The sequence below is a fragment of the Lathamus discolor genome, chromosome 1 (genome assembly GCF_037157495.1).
Source record: "Lathamus discolor isolate bLatDis1 chromosome 1, bLatDis1.hap1, whole genome shotgun sequence".
NCBI lineage: Eukaryota > Metazoa > Chordata > Aves > Psittaciformes > Psittacidae > Lathamus > Lathamus discolor.
This window is the reverse complement of record NC_088884.1, coordinates 74,996,217-75,014,647: the sequence shown is the minus strand read 5'-3', so window position 1 is coordinate 75,014,647 and position 18,431 is coordinate 74,996,217. Positions and strand designations below refer to the sequence as shown.

Here is an 18,431-nt window from a genome sequence, read left to right as displayed (position 1 = left end):
AATGTATGAATGAAGACTCAGTACTCTTCCTGCAGTTCCTACAAGCGGCATTTGAATTTGGACATAATATGAAGAATAACGTATTAGGACAATTTGCTATTGGTTTTATGCCACAGTCTTTTCTTGATCCTTGTAGAGCAAGATGCATTGAGCAAAGGCTGTTAAAATACAATTCTAAGGAAACAAAGGAGCTAAGTATCATTTAAAAAATAATACTTTAGTGTTGGTAAACAATCTATGAACAGGACAGGAATCCCTGTAAAGAAGTGCCTGAGATTCATACCACCAAACCTTTCTCCATATTCTGAGGGCACCACAGCATAGGGCAATGTGAATTCACTGCATTACTCTCATGAAGCACCAGAAAGGATGATTATTTGCAGCTGCTAGTGTGCTTGCTAGGGTCATCTTTATTTTAACTCATTTCTTTCACCATGCTTCTACTATCTAATCCAAGATGTTGCCTCCTTTTTCTTCCCACAAGGATCATTCATCCACATTATTTGCAGTGACTGTTCCATGAGATATTTAAAGCACCTACCAATCTACAAATAAATTAGTACTGAGTCATGTTCACCTTTTCAGTCTCGTTTTCCTATTCAGCTCATTCGTCTCATCTCACTTCTCCTCCTTATGAACATAAGTATACCTGTAATACTCTGTATTGTATTTACACTGCTCTCCTTCTCTCAACATAAACCCGTTTGGGATCATAGCCAGGGACTGCCTGTAAAGTATGCATACAAATCATGCATGTAATTCAATAACAATAACAAATATCTGAGTTAAGACACAAGACACCTCTGTTGATTAAAAAACCTTATTAGAAAATCACACAGAAGCAGAACTCCATCTCTACAGCTTCTCCTAAAAGTAGCGAAAAAAGACCCATTTGTATTCTCAAGGTCTTTGTGCCATTGACACGATTTCCCTATGAAATGGGATATGATGCAACCAACTTGTGCCACAAGAACATACTATTTCCTAGTCTACTTTAAAAAACAATGCTAAGTATTACTGAGAAATGTGCAGAAGGATCCTTCACTGCTGCTGGTTTAGGAAATGCTTCTAAGCACCAAAACAAACAAGGTCTCAGATTCAGTTTAAATACCTTCACTTGATAACCCCATCTATGTATGTAAAAAGAAGTGTATGCGCAATGGCAGTTGACTATATTGCCATCACCCTCCCATTACAGCAGTGTTACTGCCTGTATCCCCTGTAGCAAGCACATCTCAAAAAGAAGCAAGACTGTGAGAGCTGAGAGGCAAAAAAGGGGTTGTACGTACAAAATGCTGCCCATTTTCTCACCTCAGATCACCATCCAACCAGTGAAAAGTAGCCCATGGTACAGCCAGTGCCTGCACGGAAAACCAGTCCCAGCTAGCGTACAGCCTCTGGTCCTCCTTCCCTACTCTGAAGAGTCAAATCTGTGGTTTACTGCTCAGTACCATACAAGTAGTAAGTAAACAGGAATCCCACAAAAAATACCACCTCAGGAATTTTGCTCCTGGAGTAGGATTAAAAAGAAATGAAGAAACCCCCAAACTTACAAAACTTTATAAAGCCTGAAATTCTCAAGACACCTGTTCTGAAATATTTTCTTAAGACAGATTGTTGTTGCGGATTTTCATCATCCCTCTTCTTCTCCTTTGTGCATTTCTTCCTGCCACACTAATATTACCGTGACAGCTCAGTAAATTACACAAAATACAAGAGGGATCATGTTGCTGAAAGCCCGTAACTCTGAGTGTCTATATGCCCACAGGCTGTTGAGGTAACTGCTGTAACAGGCAGAATTTTGTGTCTGATTCAGAGTTTTAGCCTTCCTTCTAAGACAGAAATGCTGCAGGGGTGGATACTATCTTAACCATGGTTTGGTAAGGTTCCTTTTCACACTGGCTAGATGGAAGTGTCAGGAGAAAGTCAGAAAAAGATCACCTTCACAGGATAGACAACTCACTGCTGTGTCTTAGTTCCACTGAAATTTGTCTGTAAGTTACCTCAAAACCAATCACTCCTCCAAGGCCACACACAATTCCAGCATAAACTGCAACCTCTAAGAGAGGTAGCACAACACATGCAAATTAATTACAGTTTGGGTCAGAAGCAAACCTTCAAAAATTATCTGGTCCAACCCCCGTGCAATGAGCAGGGATATCTTCAACTAGATCATGTTGCTCAGAACCATACCCAGCCTGGCCTTCAAGTCCCCAGGGATGGTGCATCCACACCTCTCTGGGCAACCTCTGCCAGTGTTTTACCACCCTCACTGTAATAATTTTTTTTCCTCACATCCAGCCTGAATCTCCCCTCTTTGAGTTTAAAATCATTACCTCCCGTCCTATCGCAACAGGCCCTGCTAAAAGTCGGTCTGCATCTTCTTATAAAGCCCCTTTTAAGTACTGAAAGGGCACAGTAAGGTTCTCCAGGCTGAACCCCAACTCTCTCAGCCTTTCCTCATAGGACAAGTGCTCCAGCCCTCTGATCACATTTATGGCCCTGCTCTGGACCCTCTCCAACAGGTCCATATCTTTCCTGTATTGAGGAGTCCAGAGCTGAACATAGCACTATAACTTAAGGAAACTCTTTTCTCAACTTGTGAAGCAAAAGAATAGACAACACAGTCCAGAAACACTTCCTCTCCACAAATAATGAGAAAAGTGCTAACAGACTTTTAAGATAAAGTATGGGTCAGCAATTTTCGTTTATTTTTGCTCTGGCATTTTATCAGGCCCAGTGACTCCAATGCATTCATATACCTAAGAAGGGTTTAATGGACAGAGAAAGCAAGTGCATTCACATATACCGCAGAAATTAATCTGCTTGCTGAAATAAATCTACAAGTGATCGCCATTGCTAAAACCTCAGGCAACAACGATTTGATATTGGCCCATTTCCTTGTTCCCAAAATAGCTAAGTTCTACAGTAAATTATCTATTGCCTTTTGTTAGGAAAGACAGAATTTACTTTCCCACTATTAAACTACTCTTAGTGGTCTACTGTGTTTAGAATAGTACAAAGTTTATCTCAATTTTGAAAATGGATTTTTTTGTTTAACTCCTGTTCAAAACAAGCCAGTATAGAAGTGTCACTCTGTAAATCCATGGGTCACCTACATTTTGAATAGTGTATTCAGTTACAGTCTCCCCCCTCATAAAGCATGGAAAAGAACTGGAAAACCTTCAGCCTTTTCAAAAGGTTAGCAGTTGGGTCAAAGGCCAGTTCAAAAGAAGGGATAAGACAACTGTGACGCCTCCACCTGGAAAAAGAGATGACGGAGATGGGGAATATGACAGAGATCTGTAAAGTCAGTATTGGAAAGGAGCAAGTGCCTAGGAATGAGCTATTCTTTATCCCTTCCAATACAAGGACTAGGGGGCATCACAGAAAACAAAAAGGTGGCAGAATAAAAGCAAGATGAAACAAGATGACGTGGTTCTTCATATAACATGCTGTGGAAATGGGTTTGGAAGCTCAGATGGGTTTGGAAAGACCAGACAAGCTCATGGAAATCTTTTTTTGGGCTGTTAAGTATCATCACTTCTAGGAATGTCTCCAAGACACAAATAACTAGAGGCTGAAGAGTTACTCAAGGAAGAGCATCATGTGTACTTGCCCTATTCTTCTCCCCTTCAATAGGCTTTTGCTTTTGGCACCTGGGCTAGCTGGCCTTTTTGTCTGATCTCAAGACAACTATTGAAATGTTCGTAAAAAAGCACGGTGAGACATGTTATTTGTCATATCTACCAGTATAAGGAGTATATCCAAGCATGGTAGTATATTTCTACAATTTGTGAATAGTTAATCCTCCTTGCAGGAGAAGAATTCCTATAAAAGAGCTCCTGCAGAGGAACTGTCACCAGAGAAATGTATTGTTGAGAAGTAATTAAGACACTGAATACTGTATTTCTTGTTAGAAATCAGCCATTGACTCTGAAGCAGAACATGTGCGCCAGTTCCAAAAAGACATCATTTTGGATAGCTAGTCAAGGTTGCTATTAGAAATGAATGATATTTGTTATGCAAACAGTAGGCACAGACATGAATCTCTTGCAGAAACTCATGTCAGTTTTCAAGTAGTTTTTTTGTAAGATTGGTGTCAGCTGCCTTTCGTAACATGAGTCTCTTTTGACTGGAATTATTCTGCAAGGCAGAGCTGTTGCTTCGACAATATACAGATGAACAAAAGCATTACAGGATGTCAAAACACCACAAGAATTCTTTGTATCAGGAGCAGAAGACTACTATTTAGCCTCCAGCAGGGCTGGCCTCTTTCATCCTGGGAACATCTAAGAGGTAGTCTACTGAATACACAATAATAAGCAAAACTCTCAGTTCAGACGTGCAAAGTTACACCTGACATGTGAGATTCAGGTATTGGATATCCCTGCTTGGGGAGGGGGTAAATGGGAATCGACACAAGCCTCTCTCAGACACCTTGCAGAACAGAACTCATTACCTGCAACCCTGAGTGACATACAGAGGTCTGGCTGGCTGTCAGAGCACACAAGTCACAGTCCCCACGTGATGATGACATATTAGCTGAGGTTTGCTGGCACGCAGTGCAAACTGGCAGTCCTCCAAGCTCTGGCACTATCCATGCTATTGCTCGAGGAGATGATGGGATACTATATGCTTTGTCCAAGTCTTCATGGGGACTGACCAACCCCACCTTTCCCACATGTAAACACACAGGAGGGGCACTGAGACAGAGACATGTTCAAACTTTAAGAACCACAGTAGCACTCACAGGGCTTAGAGAGAAGTGACTTCTGAGTGCAGAAGTAGCCTTCCACCACCTTATCAAAACTAGGAACTGAGCAAGCTGCTCTAAGTTAGCACTGCAAAGGCAATGACTTCACCATGCCCAGCATTTATAGGTGAGATTCCTGCTATTAAGGCAGGCACCCTTGCTCTGCATAACTGTCTAAACCAGAAACTACCTTTGAAAAGTCCTAGCGCAGGATTTGACTTTTTTCTCCAAATGTTTGTACACAGCAGGGGAAGTGAAATCCCTGGTGAACCAGATTCCATTTTCATTTCTGGATGTCCACAGAAAAAGAAACAATATTGCAAACTCTCCTTCTATTAGAGATAACATGTAGATTGTTTTGCGTTCTTTTTCCCTCTCTGGGGAAGATGAAAGGGGTGGACAGCATTTTCACACAAACACATCAGTAGTCCAGTACAGAGCAGAAAGATAGTTGGGGTATTAAAGACATTTATCCATTTTTTCCATGAAGAAGAAAAATAAACCATGACAAAAATTCAATTGCTCACAAAAAGCACAGCTTCCTTACAAGAAAAGATCAAGGTGGGACAATGTTGAGGCAATAGAGAAAATCCTGTAATTTAAAAATACCACTTATGCATCTTTTCACTTCCAAAGGAAAGCAAAGACATCTTTATCCAGCGCAACAACCCAGATCACATCAAGGTGAACTTCCAGTAGGATGCTACAGCTTACAGAACAAGTCATGAATATTTGATGTGCCCTTTAAATATCTTAGTTCCATCTCTTGAAAAGAATTATCCTTGCATGGACCAATGAATCTTGCACAGAAATTCACTGCTCTGACCTGTTTCCTTAACTCCTAGTTTCAAAAAAGGGTCCAAATAACCCTGATCGAAGCATGTTTTTCCATTATATCTCCAGAATGAAAAAGATAACCTGGTGTTTTTCAGGTAATGTTAATCCTGCTTTGAGGCAGACGGATGTCTTAGCTAATGAGAGCTTCCTTAAGATCTTTTTTTTTTTTGCTACCATCTGCTCCCATAAAAGTTTCATTTCCTGTGTATTTATGCTTATATTTACTGAAGTATCAGACTTCTGCGACTATTCACAGCTAACACATCCCTTAGTATTGTTCCGAGTTCAGGCTCACTCTCGGTATTCTTTGCAGAAGATAACATCATGAGCCTTACTAAGACAGACCCCTATGCCATCCTGTCTGCAGGATACTGATCCTGTGATGAAAGTCGGTGGGCAGACGGAGAGAACAGGAACTGGTAGAGTACCATGGTACATCCAACCTGCGGGACAGGCCTTTGTTGAATAGAGTCTGCTCTGCCCATGTCATCACCTTGTAAGAATCATTGTCTTTGTTATTATCTATATGATCTTTAAGAGTGATCTGGCCCTGAGTGTAGGGACAAGCAGCAAATCTGGACTCCAGTCCAGCTTCAAGGACACATAATATGCACATGAATATGGCACATAAATACACATCCAATCTTGGCTACTACTGTGGGCTTGTCACCACAGGATCTGAATATTTTTCAACACAGCTATGCCCACTGAAGTGGGAAATATGCTGATTTTTGACTGTCCTAAGTGAGGGACCGTGACTCAAATATTCTGAAGGAGTGTAACACAGAGAAGGGACCAAAGCAGGTTAGCTGTGCAGGCACAATGTGCTGGCCAGTATGACTGAATTGTTGTGTAATGCAACTTTATCTGGTAATCTTTATCTCACTGAGGTGCACCCAGGCAGCCAAACCCCCAGGAAACACCCAAAAGGCATGCAGAGTCTTATTATCAACAGGTAATAGTATTGTTTTGCTTAAACAGAAGATAGATTGTGAGGGTATGAAGCTTATGACTTACTTTTAATGGTGGCCATACGAACATAGAAACTATACCTATTCTATAAAAGTAAACCTTTACATATAGAAGAATAAAACTAAAACTTGAATGATTATATTTTACAAAAAAAAAAAAATCAGGAAAAAGCAGAATTTTAAAACCAAATTAAGTGATTAAGTGAAAAAAGCTAAGACAGAAAAGTTGGTACTAGAATGACATATGCGGCTAAAGAATCCAGGAAAATTTGTAGCGGGTTTAAAGCATCGATCTGAAGAGCACAAATTTGTAAGAGAATCTAAATAGAGAATAAAAATTTCCTGCAAAACTTATGTCTTTCTTATGAAATCGGTATTACTGTACGTTTACAGAAGTTCTCTTGACATTTCAAGGAACCAGCCTTTTAGTGGCAAAGTTTCCTCAGCAGCATGAAGCAAATAGGCTTTCCTCTCACCCCACTACCAACCCGGTTCCAGGATTTTAAGTCACTAAACTGGGTGTCACAAGCCAAACCTGCCCTCATCAGGCCTTCGTTGCTGAGGCTTGCATGCTTAAGGATCCTAAACAACTAAGAAATTTATGTCACAGGTGACATAATTTGCTATTGGATGCTACTGTGAATTCTAAACAGATTATTATGCTGCCCACTTATCTACTATGTTAAAATAGCTAATTAAACACATGGGGGGGGGGGGGGGAAGAAGGCTGGTGACACCTCTGGAGATCCACCAGTGCGGTAAGATATCCTATTTCATCTGAACAAGAAAATCATAGAATGGTTTCGGTTGGAAGGGACCTTAAATATCATCCCGTTCCAAGCCCCCTGTTACTAGACCAGGACTTGCTCAAAGCCCAGTCCAACCTGGCCTTGAACACTGCTAGGGACGGGGCAGCCACAGGTTCTCGGGGCAGCCACAGGTTCTCTGGATAACCTGTGCCAGTGTCTCACCGCCCTCATAGTGAAGAATTTCTTCCCGATATCTAATTTAGATCTACCCTCTTTCAGTTTAAAGCCATTCCCCTGTGTCTTGTCACTACCTGCCCTTTAAAAAGCCCCTTTAAAGTATCCCCAGAGCCTTCAAAAGAAGAAGAAAACTCCAGGTTCTATAGGCCCAACTCTCTCAGCCTATCTCCACAGGAAGTGCTCCAGCTCTCTGAGCACTTCGTGGCCCCCTCTGGACTTGCTCAAGCAGGTCCATGTCACTCTTGCGTTGGGGTACCAGAACTGAACTCAGGACTGCAGGTGGAGTCTCACAAAACTGAAGTAGAGGGAGAGAGTCATCTCCCTCTACCTCCTGGGGTGTCTCTTTCTGTTCTTCCAATGAACACATTTTCCAAGTGCAAAACACACTCCAGATGTACTACATGGTTGAAGAGAATTGTCTTCAATTTCCAGTATTGATGCGCCATGCATATGATAATGAAATACTTCAATATTTATACATTCCATTTCTATATTTACATTAAAAGATTTTTTTTAAAGATTAATGGAAGTGAGAAAAGCTAGCACTATAAATACATCTTTATGGCTTTTGCCAATGAAATATTGATTTCAAGAGAAAAGCACAGATCTTTAACCTAAATGTCCTTCCATTTACAGATGCAGTGCAGGCCTTCTCTGGTACCCAGGTCAGGCTCTGTAAAAAGAGAATGGAAATAACTGTGGGTGGGGTGAGGAAGGGGAAGCCTGAATCCACTTTATAAACTGAGCTTATTTACAGACCTAAATCCTTGACCACACGATTCCACTCCTTTGCACATTTACTGCAATAAAAATTATAAAAACCATAAACAATTTTAAAGGCAGAACCAGCCCAAATATCCCTCATCATTTGCACATTGTGACCATCTAGGGGTCTTCAGTGCTTGCTAAATATGCCTGATTCTGACCTGGAATTCCAACCCACTGATTCTGTGATTGCATCTTCTGAGTCTATGAATACATGAAAAAATCCCAAAGCCTGCTACTAAGGAAGCCAGAGAATTTTTGTTTCATGTCTTGGGCAAAGGAGAAAAATGGTTTTCGAAGTAGATTCTGCAGTTGTTTGATGTGCTGATAAAAATTTAAGACACTTCTTATTGATTTACCTCATTTAGTATTAAAATATGAGCCATCCATGGGTACATGGATTGGACTAGATGTCCTTACTGGTTCTTTCTACTTTGCTTACAGACACTTCCCTAAAGGCAAAGTGACAGGCTCCCTAGGCAAACTGAAATGAGACCTGCATACAAACAAGGCTTCTGACTCACAAGTGATTAAGATGAAGAATACTGTGGAAGCAGCAGAGAAAAACAACCAAGCCATTTTTCAAAAAGAAAGTAAAACTATGAATGATGTTTCTGGCCTTACAGCCAACCCAACTGCTTTCTTACAAAAAGCCTGTGACAGCACAGAGGTACTGAAATTGCATGTGATGATATAGTGTATCAAGGGTAATGCTCCTCTCCTGCCTTTTTGGTATGACCCTTCTCAAATTAGACAAAACTACTGTGGGAAACTTCTTCAATCAAAATCTGTGTTACATATTACCACAGCACAGATAAAACAAGGTACCAGGGGGTGAAGTTCATCAAAGGGTACCACTTGTTGCTGACCTCGATTCTGACACTCTATCTGCAGCGATGAGACAAGTGGAAGTTACCATCGATTTGTTCTGACTGCTTTGGAAGTGCAACCGCTTCCACTTCTCTCATCTTTCACATCATTAATTATCTTGAAAGGGAGCATGGTGTACAGACAAGGCTTGTTACAGAGAAAACTGTATGAGTGAACACGAGGTGACAGTGCAAGAACATGACTACGGTTCTACAGGATTAGCACAGGCAGATTATTTTGCCTTCAATAATGCCTCTGAAGGTATAGTCGGTAATAAGCACCTTTGACACACAGACCGGTTCTCTTCAGTTGTATAAAGGAGAAATAGGATTTATAACCCTTTAGTAGCTTTTCCATTCTTTTTACCAAATACATCCTTTGTGAAAATCCTGGTTCACATGTTTTTTAATTTGCAGTCTTGGGCAGGAAAAAGTCAGACTACTGGATATCTCGCCGTCCTAATGCAGTCCTCCAACACTGTGGCCAACACGCTCACTCATGTTCTTTCATGCAGATCCACTAATTAAAGTTCTAGTCCTGCAATAGGGTCTCACAACGGCAACAGAAGGGCCCTGGCAGAACACAAGGCAGCATGGATAGGCTCTACCAAATTCTAGTTCCAGCATGAGGAATAACGGATGGTGTGGTTCAGCTGTCAAATCAGTTCAGCAGAAGCTCGCCAAAGAAAAATTCAGCCCTCTACAGAAAGCAAGGTCAGTGATTCAACACTTAATTCATTTCCTTTTACTCAGTTCTAGCCAAAGCCTTGAAATGAAGTGATAAAGTAAGGTTCCTTTCAGCCTCAGTGCCCACATTTCAGAATGATGTATCTATCTAATGCAGTATCATATACCTAGGAGAACAAATAAAACACTATGGGGTTCTTGACTTCAAGTATCATTTGACTTTTTCCCCTTTTATTGTTTTTTTAAACTGGAAGGCTCTGAAACTGTGTTTCCACATGCTATTAAGGATGGTAGGCGCTCTATAGACTCTCACGTTCATTTATGTTCAGAATACTCAAGCTCCTCTCCGCACACCTCCCCCTTTTACCTTCTGTCGCTGCTGAATGTTGCTCATCGTGTCTGGCTGAAACTCCAGTTTGTCTGTTCGACAAAGTTTCCAGTATAAAATAATAACAATCAGAAGCACCACAGCAACTGGGACTGCCACACCAACAATAATCCATAGGTTGCTATTCTGTGACTCTGAGGTGGACTCCTTCAGCTTCTCCACAGCTGGGAAGTTAAAAGGAAGACAGCAATAGTACATGGTTATATATTTTAAACTGAGGACACTTCAAGGTTGTGTATTTTTATGTGCTTGTAAATGCTAGTTAAGAAATTTATCAGAAACCAGCTGCACATCACAGGAAATGTCATATCACCTATAAGTTAACGTATGTCACGCTCAGGAAGCGGACGATCGATTGTCCCAGCCTACGTTCTGAAGGCCTGTGCTTAAAATACTAGTGAAAATACACTTCTGCCACAACATCCTGTAACCAAACCCAAGCTGACACAGTGAAATGGGTCCAGAAAAATTATTTGCCTCTAACAAAGGTGAGAAGGATTTTCCAATACTATTGCCTGTTTCCTGCTTTCAGTGGTGTTATCAGCCGTCTCTTCTCTTCAGTTCTATGTTATATATTTTGTGGCTTTCCCCATTAATAATCACAGCCAATTTAAAATCAGCAAGACCCTCCTCCCTAGAGATGTATAGTTCCACATTTTTTTTATTACTTATTTTCGTTCCTTTGTTTCACTGTCAGTGTGTGAGATCCTTTAGCCCCAAACAGAAGACTTTACACTTTAACTACTGGAAAGTATCATCAAACCAGTCACACATGTAAAAAGTGAACTGGAAGAATCAGCAAAGCTTTCATTTGCTCTATTTTGCATAGTGGTTATACGTGGGCCTAAAAACAACAGCAGTAATACATTACTAGTCAAAGTGATGCACTTTCTTCAAATGATGTCTTGAAGTTAAAAAGAATATTCTGTGCAATCTTATTTTTATATATCATTTTAATAATAGCCATTCTAATGATGAACCTAGAGATAAAAGGAACATATTATAATTCCCATATTTTATACATCTGACAGCTCATTTATGACATTCCATTTTGTTATAAAAATAACATTTTTTTTTGATCTAGTTTCTTCCAGTAAGAAGAAACATTTAAAAGATTTCTATGATGCTGTGCCTCTTAGAAGGGCTTTCTAATGACATGTCAAAGATAAGTTTCAACATGAAGAATAAACAACTTTTTGCACTTCTGTCTAACCGATATCACAGCCCATTAGAAGTTATTAAGCAGACGTATATGAGCTACTAACCCATTTTAAACCGCTGCTTTAATGAGGGACAAAATTTAAAAACACATCCAGATGGTGCAATTATTACTATTTTCTTCACTTTGTTTCTGCAGAGAATTAAAAAAAAACAGACACGTCTGTTCTAGTGGCAAAATACCCTGTGGTGCAATGCAACTGATGCCTCCACATAGCACAGAAAACAAAAAAAGACAATTAAGCATTCATGTGAAAGAGGTATTTTGCAAATTATATACACGTCCACTGCTGTTTAAAATACTTCCAAGTTTCTTTCCTAATCATAACATGGAATTTTTAGTAGGTCTTCTGTCTTGCTTCCTGAATAAAGTAACTATATGACTTTATATTACCTGTTGTATTTATTCTGATGTGTATCTAGTAAATAAACATTACTTTTATACTACCTTTACTGAAAGATTACATTACTTATATATTACTGATGGACGAGCAAATAAAAATAAGGTCAACCATAATCAGTGGAGGAAATAAACTGCTTCTTTTTTGCTTAGACCCTTCAAAACACCCCAACTAGCATTAGCCTACATCTTTCACTTGCAGAAACAATAATTCAGACAAAAAAAGTAGTGTCTTGTGTTAAACATCAATGCTATTAATCAGCTAAAGGAAACACCCATTTCACACTGACACCCTCCTATCCCACAGTCACAGGACTTGTGCAAGCTCCTGGGCAAGGTAACCTGTAAAGAAATACTGGACTAGCAGAAAGAGATGAATGGCAAAAAGCTATCTAGTTAGCACAGTATTTTTCTAGCACAAGCACTTGAGTGAATGCAGTGAGGCTTGCACTTAAAGACTCTGTTGCAATTCCAGGCTCAGCAGTCATCAAGAAGCAAAGCAACACCATATAGCTCACTGCAAGACTGATAAAAATTATTCCCTCAGGAGTGTCAAAATTGCAGCATCTCCATAACAAAACACTGCAACAGTGCATTCTGACAAGTGTCATAATCTCCAAAGCTCACATCACCCTTCCGGTTTCTCTTTGCTGGCATTAGCATGGATTTGAAAGGGCTTACGCTGTGCAACGGTGCCTTCAATGCGGTATCCAAGGATGATTGCTGCCCGCTGGATGTCAACTCTGTTCATCAGGTCTGAGCACTTCAGAGCACTGAGTCTCTCTCCATCTTGGTCCTCCACAAAATATATCAGCTCCACAGGGTTATCAACCCCAACTAACCGTGACACGTTCACAATCTGAAAAGAAATTGGGAAGCTTTTACATTTTGAGTTGTAGTTATTTTGGGCTCCCACATGTTTGGCCTTTCAGCCATTATGCTCTTCTCCCTCTTCCCTTCACAGAGCCTGGACCTTAATGACACTTATCTAAAAATAGACATTTGGGACAAATAGCTTGGCCAAGATTGAATCAATATGTGTCTTAATTCTCACTGTGTGCAACCCCTAGTGCATAAAAAAGATTCTACCTTGCATTATGCAGTAGAAATACAACTGCTGTTAAAGAAAACCCTTCTCTCTGTGACACCAAAGAATATGATACAATACTAACCATGCAACTTCTCTGAGCTGGTAAAGTTTGGAAAGTATCAACATCCAGAGAAGCCTGATAGGTAGATGTGCCCTGTGCAGTGCTCCAAAATACTGTATGCAGCAAAGGTAATATACACAAAGGCTAGTTTTCTTTTCTGAGATGAGCTTAAGTCAACATTGGGCAAGCTTAGATACACAAAGCTAACATTCAGTAATAATTCTAAACTAAAATTCAGGATATTTTAGCCTAATACTTGCATAAATGATTCTGAGTAGAAGTCTTCCAGAGAAAGACAACATGGCTGGAATAATATATTGGTGTCTAATTACACTATGCAAGTGCAAGCACTACTCAAGTGCTTACACTTTTCAAGCACTATTCAAGTGCTCCTGGGCCTGGGAAATCTATAGAAATATCCATTTGGTAACTGAAAGGAAAATTTCCTTGAAGGCAATTCTTGCATAATAAATATTTTTGGTAAACCTTATGTCTCCGTTGTCTCTCCCTGTTTTATGACAATGTACAGATCCAGTACTGAAGAGAACTGCTTTCACTCCAAATACCATGCCACTCTGGAAAACTCTATGCCCTTTAGCATTTGTCAATTCATAGCTGTTGAAGAGATTAATGTGATTTCACTTTCCCCTTCTCTAATTACCTACGTTGACTTTGCTTTGTTATTCATAGCATACACCCCTTTGTTTCAAGGTTTTCCAAATACTAAGCAGCTATACGTTTAAATATTCTGTTAGCTTCAAATACCACTGTTTGCTCTTTCTCAACAAAAGTACCTGCACAGTTGCCTTCAACCTCCATACAGCTCTCCCTGGCATCCACCTTTCTTCAGGAAGGAATGTATCTGATGCTGTGGGAAGTAATCCTTCCTACCTACTTCTAAAGATGTTAATAATCAAAAGAATGCTTGCTATGAGGAAGCCCTGTAGAAAACCACCAGCTATCTACATTGCATGTAAGAATCACATAACATTTTTGAATTCCTGTAAAATTAAATCTTATACATAATAACTCTCCTCTGCTTAACCATTTACATGTAATGGTGAGCTCAATCTAGAATCAGGCTGAAAAAAAGTAGGAGGTATTCTATCATGTAAAACAGTTGGAAGAGCTCTGAAAGGAACTGCCACAAATAGAGCAATATATTTTGCTTCCTCCAGAATTATCCTTTAATATGAAGTACATATTAAATAAATCAGAATCTCAAACACTGCCCGTAGGCTTACAGTGGACAGACAAATGTTTGCATCTCTGAGGCTTACAAAAGCAAAGCTCTGTATTATTTTCTTTCCTAGTTTCCAACAAAACAATCACGTTGAAGGAAAGCAGAGCAATGTTCTAGCTCAACAGGGATGATGTTATGGTCTTAGGGGGCATCAACTCAACATGTCCTAAAAAAGCATTTCCCAAGGGTGGCAACAGCAAGGTATGTAATAAGAAAAAGGAAAAAGAAAAAAGAAGTCTTCTAGGCCAAACCAACTGAAAGCAAAGAGTAATGTTGAACGTCAGTCACATTTGATTTAAGAAACGGAATACCTACAAACAGAGCAGGAAAATGTGCAGATCTCTGAAACACAGCAAGACCTGCTAGCAGGACCCATTAACCAATGCTGCTTCTCATCCTCAATACTATCAGCTAAGGGGCAACGATCTCTGCCTGAAGGTATAACAAGAGAGTAGCAATACATAAGGTTTCAATATACATACTCAGCAGCTGTAAGGATGAATCTGGTTTCACAGAACCCAGACATATCATTAGTTAGCAAATGTTAACAGCTTTGTGTTTCTGCTTCAGCTGGTCTGCCTTTACCACACCCTGGCCTCAGTGCACAAAACTGCAGGGTGTTTGGACTGGTTCTTCCTAAGCAGCCTTTAACTCATATGAACAAGCGAGGAAGCTGAAAGGCAACATGGGACTGAAAGGCAACAGGTTTTACATTTAATTTTATGAAACTTTTCTGTGTATAGGAAAGCTACAGAATTGGAGACAGTTTGAAGATTCTTAAATTGAACCACCATGAATTTTATGGCATAGTGGAGAATCATCATACGTTTTATGGCATAGTGGAGTATCCTAGAACTATCAATTTTATGTGTGTTATACACACATGGTAACACTCAGAAGCTGGCTGGACAGGTTAAAAACAAACTTCTCTATAGCCGTCTTTTGAAAGGGCAGAGGAGTAGGAGGATAGATTCCAGTGCAAGTTGCCACAACTGAAACAACACAGTTTTTACCACATAATTCAAAACAACAGTGTATGACTCCCTATGCTGAGGAACAGGAATGGGTAAGAACAGTCACAGTAGAGACAGAAAGAAGTAGCTGGAGGTATTTTGGCACAGTATAGAGAACATGGAAACGACCATGAATAAATTCAGTGAAGGATGGAGGTGCAGGCTGGTGCTGATGAACTAAGCTCACTATTTTAAGGTTAAGTTTTACCTGAAATAATTTGTTCTGAATATACGGTATTTCATGACTGCTCACACCATGCTGAGGGAAGCTGCAGACAAACTTTAAAATTCAAGGGGAGATGGTAATTGATTTCTATTCTGGGAAAGCTGATGGCTGAGCAGGGTACTCTTGAGGTGACAAGAAAACTAGATTTGTATATAAACACAACCGTGACAATAGTGGTACTTCGGTGTTCATCTCTGTCATATTGATTCACTGAACTTTTTAACTAAACTCTGAGTTTGCTGCAACACAGAAAATGGCCCCCTGGATCTGAACTGGTTTTAAGTCTGTTATAAAACTGAGGTACACAGCCACTGTGCCAAATTTTTACATTTTCTCTATGTTTGTGCCATTTTGCTCCAAATTATAGGCTTTGCACAGCTTTGAACTGGTTGTGTCTCGTAATTTACAGAGGTGTCTCTATCCTTGAGAGTGCTAAGAATGCAAGCAGGGGCAGAAATGGTATTTTGAAGGCAGTCAGCAAAGTAGCCCATGTGTAAAGAAGCATTTAAAGCATTTTACACTTTGGCAGTGAGAGATGCCATAGGAAGAAGATAAAAGAATTTCACTATAAGGCAGGCAGAAAAAAAAGAAGAAAAGACTAATTCAATTTCTGTGTATATAAATGATACAATCTCTGTTGATACCAGATGTGCATTTAACCTTTGCGGAGTAAAGGCTTAGCTGTGTTCAGGCGTCAGTAAATTTAATTTAAAAAGTGTTTTCAAGAGAATATCACAGGTCAGTAAACAGAGTTGCCTGGAAACCAAACCTAGTTCATAAGTTGGAAGTGGGGAAATCCAAGCGGTGGGCAAGCTCACAAGGCATTTGCAGAGCGTCAGTCAGCTAGTGGGATGTCCCAGTAAGCAACCCCATCAGGATAAGGAATCATTGGATAAACTGGTTCTGGTTTCGAAGGCACGAGTATTAATCAGAAACAAGCAAGCGCACATACACAATCTCCAAAATGCACATATGAAGTTTATTTTCCGTTTCTTCCACTCTGTTCACCCTCTAGGCAAAAAATAATTAAAAAAGATTCTGCTTTTTGCCTTACTAAAAGTAGGATTTTAGTGCCCAGGCAATTAAATGTAGCTGTACTGTGGTGTGAGAAGTTCAGAAGACAACGCAACATAAAGCATACATGAAACAGGCATCACACGTAACCTGCCAGGGGTCAGAGAAAGCTCTCACAGCAACCTGGATGAGGCAGCACTTGCTGACGTAGCACCAAGCACTTACCTGCTGTGGCAGACCCTCCTCATGCTGAGCTGGGATGACTGGTGCATGAACTGAGAGGGCCAGGGTGCTGACAGCAACGCTAAGGACATTTCCTCTGCTGACTTACAGCCAAAAAATTGGCCAAAAAATAGAGGTAGGAACAGGCTGCAGCCAACCTGATGGAGGGCCGGTCATCGGAGGAGTGAAATGCCTCCGAGGAAAAGGTGAAGCAGCAGCAGTCTGCAAAGGCTCTATTTAAAAACCTATAAACCTCCAGCAAGACTGAGCCTTTACTCAGATTACACACTCAGGAGAGCTGTCAGCAGCAAACAGAGAGAATGAACCTCTGCCTTAATGAAATCTCAATGAAGTCATTGTATCCCCTCATAGCTATTGCCTCCTCATAGCACACATTACAATCACAGTGTCAACTAATGTGCTCTTTAAATCAGAACATCGTTGTTTTTGTCATGTAGTAGGATCATCTTTCTGCTTTCTGTTAGGTTCAAAGTAAAAAGCATGCTGATTCGAAGGAAAACCAAGTATTGTTGGTGGATTTAAACTACAATCAAGCCATTTAATTCCTCCAACAAATTAATGACAACTGAGATACTGTAGTAAACTATTGACAAAATATAGCACAGGGCTTAGCCTCTGCAGATGCAACGCAAACCATGTTAAATGTGCCTTCAAATTTGCAGCAACAGCAGATACCTATTAAATATATATATACCTTGCTCTGTGAAGCATTAATATCAGCATCACAAAAAAAAAAAAAATCAATGGAACTATCTCATGTCTAACTGTCAGATGTGAGGCTTGAAACGGTTTTTGTACATAATGGTTATGGGCTTTTTTCCTTTTTCTGATTTTTTTTTTTTATCATGGAATGTTATCTGTTAACAGCACAGAGAGGCAAACAGGAGGGGAAAGCACGCTATTTGGGCACCCTAGGTAGTCCAAAGCTCTTATTCAAAGTATCTAGGTTTAAAGAGTAATTTTTAGCATTTTTAGATCCTAACACATGCCTTTAGAAATGAAATCTAAACCTCACAAGGTATTGCTTCTATTTCCTCGGTATGTGAAAGGAAACTAATATGCCTGCAGTAACATTCACAAATAATTGCTTCACCTTCTGACCCACACTCCTGATTTTCCACAGAGCTTAGAAATGTCACATTTCAATACACTATAAATATCTTTCACCTCAGGAAAAACATCAATCTATAGGGGCTGAACACAAGTGAAATGTGTGTCTAGTCTTTTGTGGATATATACATGCCCTGTTAATGAAAGTATCCAACACTTATTTTCACTTCATTGTGGCCTACTAGCATAACAGTCACTGGTTTGTGTGAAAGAAAAATACATGGGAATGTAAAGCACAAAGAACCTTAACAGCTCTCCCTGAAGACACAAACAGATGCATATATACAATACGCTTCGAACATAGCTTATAAACTTGGATATGAGGAATAGAATTAGCAGCAGTAAAACTAAAAGGCTTACTGCAAATGACTATGGACCAGATCCTCAACTGACAGGGAAGCATCCTTGAAAGAAACAGTCCTCCACTCAGTAGCCCGCTACCTGGTGCTTCACTCCCACTGCACACAATAGCTTCTAAGGCTGTCAGACCTACCACACACCTGAACATCCCCCCAAAGCAAGCTACCAAGAAGCAATGGGACCTGACGGTACCT

At 40.1% G+C, this 18,431-nt stretch overlaps 1 protein-coding gene across 3 annotated transcripts in view; it reads right to left on the bottom strand.

Annotated features, from left to right (window-relative positions):
• KIAA1549 (KIAA1549 ortholog) overlaps positions 1-18,431 on the bottom strand; it is a 146,635-nt gene that overhangs the window by 33,274 nt on the left and 94,930 nt on the right. For all 3 annotated transcript variants that reach the window (XM_065680740.1, XM_065680748.1, XM_065680758.1), the window contains exons 9-10: positions 12,559-12,736; positions 10,239-10,423 (exon numbers count right to left, since the gene is read on the bottom strand). In XM_065680740.1, the coding sequence (XP_065536812.1) occupies positions 10,239-10,423; positions 12,559-12,736 (363 nt within the window). The remainder of the gene's footprint in view (positions 1-10,238; positions 10,424-12,558; positions 12,737-18,431) is intronic.